This window comes from Fulmarus glacialis, unplaced genomic scaffold, assembly GCF_000690835.1.
Source record: "Fulmarus glacialis isolate BGI_N327 unplaced genomic scaffold, ASM69083v1 scaffold4317, whole genome shotgun sequence".
Lineage (NCBI taxonomy): Eukaryota > Metazoa > Chordata > Aves > Procellariiformes > Procellariidae > Fulmarus > Fulmarus glacialis.
Window position 1 is genome coordinate 2,656 of NW_009222444.1, and position 4,512 is coordinate 7,167.

The window sequence follows — 4,512 nt, forward strand, 5'->3', positions numbered from 1 at the left end:
CCCCCAGGCTGTGCCCTCCCTCTGCCAGATCTCCTCTCGGCTGCCTGGGGAGGTGCTTCTGCCCTCGGCCACGGTGTTATCCAGCGGTAAAGTGGGGAAACCCCCCCCTGAGATCGTGGGTCATATGTAACGAACTTGGGGATTGCATCTGCCTCGCCTGCCCTGGCTCTGCTAGCCGGCCCTGCGCTAGCTGGGCGGTGCTAGCTGCACACCCTGGCTCGGAGGCGAGCAGGAGGAGCTCACCACCCTCCAGCACCTCATTCTCATTCCTGAGCGCAAGGAATTCCGTGCGCTGTGCTGTCGGTAACCCGATGCTGCGCCTGGCCTCCCAGGAGACCCCATCAGCACCTCTGATGTGTCCCTGGGAAACTTCGTCCAGCGGCAGAAGTAAAGAGCTGACGTTTGTAGCGCTGCCTTCCTCTGCCCATCCCGCAGTGCTCAGCACGCTACGCACGGGACCAACGGGAATCGCACCGCTTTCTACTGAAACGCAGCCGTGTCCGGCCTGAAGAGAAACAGCTGTGGGGAAGAAGAGCACACCAGCCCCGCAAACCAATTTAGGCAAGCAGACAAGAAAAATCCTACAGCTAGTTGAAACTGGAAGCAAATGTACAGAGAAAAATGGACTTATGCAAGGATGCTGGACTGCTTCGACTGTTTGCAACAACTGCTTGTAAAGGTTAGAGCAGAGGGCAAGCTGGGCTGCCTGGGACCTTGGAGCCTTCCTGGTATAAGGGGATAATCAGATGCCTCCACACGCCAGGTGTTCTTGATGCTAATGCAGGTTCTGGGGGTGGTGAGCTGATAAATGCTTGCAGATGGAAGTCACAGGATTACCTAGACTGGAGAATGAGAGCCTAAGCTTCAGAGGGACCTTTGATGGCCATCAAGGTGTGAGCTGCGGATGTCCGCTGCAAGTGATGGTGCTCCTTTTTGCAAATGCTTCTGAGCTCTGTCAGGCCCTCGGTTTAACCTTGACTCAGAGGAGAGAGCAGCATTCAGAGAATCATTCACTCCTTCAATGTGGAGTTTGACTCTGCTGGACCCCCAGGCTAGTTCAGGGGAGCTGGCACCTGTGTGGGTGGAGGTGGCGAGACTGCAGCACGGCTGTTCGACTCTCCTGCTCCTCTCGAGATGGTGGGAGAACCTTTTTGCTCAAGATCACCGGGCTTTGTGCAGTCTCAGAGCCTGCTTAGCCAAGCAGGCAGCAAGAGAGCTGCCTCTCCTGTATCCTTTCCTCATGCTCCCTGGTACTGAATGTCCTGGTCACCTCCGCATACCCATCTTGCCAGAAAGCGCCCGTACCGTGGGAAAGCTTGCTCCCACTCAGACTAATGAACCCGTGTCCCCTGCCGAGTCTCCTGAAGAAAGTGGTTTTTGTAATAGCTTTGTTTAGGGTGACGGTGAGGCCTACCTGCCTGCTGCCCTGCTAGCTTAAGGACAAGGGGCCTCTCTGTGAACGCTGCAGCTCAGGACACCGGCCCAAATAAAGGAGGTGACACGAGTGTCAGGCATGGACGTACCTCCCCGTCCTGTCCCTGTGCCTCAGCATACTGGAGAGGTGTGCCAGCCTGCGGCACGGGCGCTGGGTAGGGCTCGGCTGCCTGCGGGCTGTGGTGGGGCTGCAGGTGACCTCAGGCACAGCAAGGGACAATGAATTTGCAGGGCTCGTGTTTTCATTCCCCGGAGAGCAGGGGCTTGTTCGCAGCTCGCCCACCCCTCGCCCAGCCCCAGGGCATCCCCCGTTACCTGTACACGAGCCTCGGTGAGGTCTGTCCTCATGGCTAGCTGCTCCCTGGCATAGACGTCTGGGTAGTGGGTCTTCTGGAAGACCTTCTCCAGCTCCTCCAGCTGGTAACTGGTGAAGGTGGTGCGGTTCCTCCGCTTTTTGCCCTTATTGCTCTCCGAGTCGGCCTTGTCCATGGGGCTGGGGAGGTCCGTGCTGGCCCTGTCCTGGGGCACTTTCACCCCGGCCTCCTTCACGCTGAGGTAGCTGCTGTCCATTCCCGAAGGGTCGGAGCTCGGCTGCAAGTCGGCCTCTCCTAAACTGCTCTCCTTACCTATTTGGGTGGGAGGACGGGGAGGGGAGAGGAGGGCAGGTTTGAGCAGGGTGGGGAGGGGGAGAGGGAGAAGGAAACAGATGTAAATCTTTCAACCAGTTAATTGGTTCCAACAATTAAAGCTGGCCATGGCAGTTGGGCAGCAGTCCCCAAACGCAGGCAGAGGCAGAGGAGGGAGGCGAGGCAGAGGTGGGCACAGGAGAGCTGCCGGCCTCGGCCTCAGAGGGTGCTGGAGCTCAGCTCGGGGGCGGCATGGGTGCCTGGCCGGGCTGTATTCAAGAGAGGAGGTGGCTGTTATGCCAGGGGGGCTGACTGCAGCCCACGGATGCCAGGGGAAGGGGAGGTTGGGGTGAGCTCTGCCAGCTCCTCCCGGTCCCCTTCCATGAGCCTGGCACACTTAGGTGCACGCACCCCAGCGAGACCCTCCTTCACCCTCCCACCGCCCGCAGAGCACTACGGTCCTCGGTCCTGGCTGCAGGAGAGGTCTCTGAGGACACAGGGACCCAAACCCAGGCCTCAGAGGATGGTCCCCAGTCACCAGCCCATCCGTGCTCCCCTACCGAATTACACACGGTAGAAAACCAGGGGCACACGGCAGCCACGCCTGGTGCTCGGTGGGATCCGTTTTCTGCTCGTGCATCCCCAGGCAACGGTGGTGTGTCAGCAGAAGTGTTCCCGACTGACACCCCGCAGCCACCCCGCAGCCGAGGACCTGCCCTGCTTTCAGCGAAGAGGCGATGAACGGTGCTTAGTGCCACAGAAAGGGCTGGTGCGAGACACCTACGGAAATGCCCCAGCCTGCGTGCAGGGCAGAGAGAAATGAGCGGGGTCTGACGGCAGCCTGGGAGGCTGTTCCCGCCTGACCGCCCTGAGCAATTAATAATTAACGGGCCATGACGTACGAGAGCGGTATGGTGAAGCAGGAGGTGGACATTTCAACCCCTGCAGTGAGCTGGTTCCTCTCTAAGGCTTAGCAGCTACGAGTGAAACCAGGTGTACGTGCCCTCAGGCACGGGCAAAGGGTGCTGTGATGGGGCGTCCTCTCCTGCCCACCTCCTGCCTCCAGCAACGGCGGTGACCCCTTCATTAGCAAGACCGCTGCCATGCCAGCAGGATCCTGGTGGGGACCCAGTGGCACGTAACACCTCTGATGGCAAGTGGCCCCGGCTCTCCTGTGCCTGCTGCCGTTGCTCTGTGCAGTGGGCTGTCCCCAGGCCAGAAGAAGAGGGTTTTGTGTCAGCGGCTGGCCCGCCCGGCGTGTGCTGTGCAGGCCAGTGTCACATCTGCCACACTTCTGGCTGGGATCCTTAGACAAAAAACATGGTAGCCCTACTGCAGGGTTTAACCTTGAGCCGCTACACTCAGCTCCTAAAGGTCCGGGAAGGATAGGGTGCAGCCAAGATCATGCCAACTGACGAATCTTTGTTTCAAATTCCACATTAGCCCATTTTTAAATGTTCTCAGTCCCACATCAGGCTTTCTGGGAAACAGCTCCACCATCTAGTGATGTCCCCAGCGGGAGATTTCCCTCAGCAGTGTCATATCCAGGGTCATTAATGCCAGCTCAGGCACCTTAGCCCATGTCTTTGGAAATCCCCCTATTTTCCAGCATTTGTCCCTCGTTACACCACCTTACCACCTAATTCACTGTATATTTACATTTTAGCCCTTCTATAAACAGCTCTGTCATGGCTTCACAGCCAAAAGCCCGTGAGCGGGCTTCTGAGAAGGTGTACGTACCCTCGCCCTTTTCTCACTCTCGCAGCTGAAAGACTGCGTTGAGGTGATGGGGAAGAAAACAGGAGGATGAAATGTAGCTGTCACGAGGGCAAGGAAAAAAATGCCCAGTTAGTACAGCGGAGTCGAGGGCAGGACTGGGAAGAAGGCACCGGAGACGCAGGAGCTATCTACCACTACCACCCTGCTGTATTTTCAGATTTATTGCTTTTTCTAATACCGTTCCCTCAGGCTTTTGGGGAGCTCCATGTAAAGCTCAGCAAAGCCTAATGTCGTCGATCTCAACTCTCTTCGCTTTGATCCTTAGGAACATTTGGTTAAGATTTATAGTCCCTGGGCGCCGGGGCCAGTGTCCAGGCCAGCGGCTGCCACCCTGCCTCCTCTTTGCACGCTCCGAGGGCTGAGCTGCTCCGCCGCTCCTCGGGGATGCAGGTGGACAGGCCCGTCCAAAATGCGCTTGGACAGTGCCCTGCCCCACAGCCTCGCTAAGTCCTATGCTACGGCCATGATATTTATTATTTTCAAAGCTAATGACAATAAAACAGTTCCAGAAAGTCTGCAGCAACTGGCTACCACCTATGAGAGTCAGCAGAGATGGAGTAATAAATAAATAGAAGTATTCCAGGAAATTTTTCTTCCCTTCTTTCTTTTTTTTGTTATTTATGATGTCAGGAAGCTCAGTACGTTTTCCCCCGTGCCTTTGTGCCGGCTGCCT

General features: G+C 57.1%; 1 protein-coding gene across 1 annotated transcript; it reads right to left on the minus strand.

Annotated features, from left to right (window-relative positions):
- Positions 1–1,717: 1,717 nt before the first annotated feature.
- LOC104079398 (homeobox protein aristaless-like 4) lies at positions 1,718–2,056 on the minus strand (the record flags this gene model as incomplete). Its single annotated transcript, XM_009581434.1, has 1 exon — positions 1,718–2,056. A coding segment is annotated over exon 1 (287 nt), but the record flags the coding sequence as incomplete, so codon positions are not given.
- Between the last annotated feature and the right edge of the window lie 2,456 nt (positions 2,057–4,512).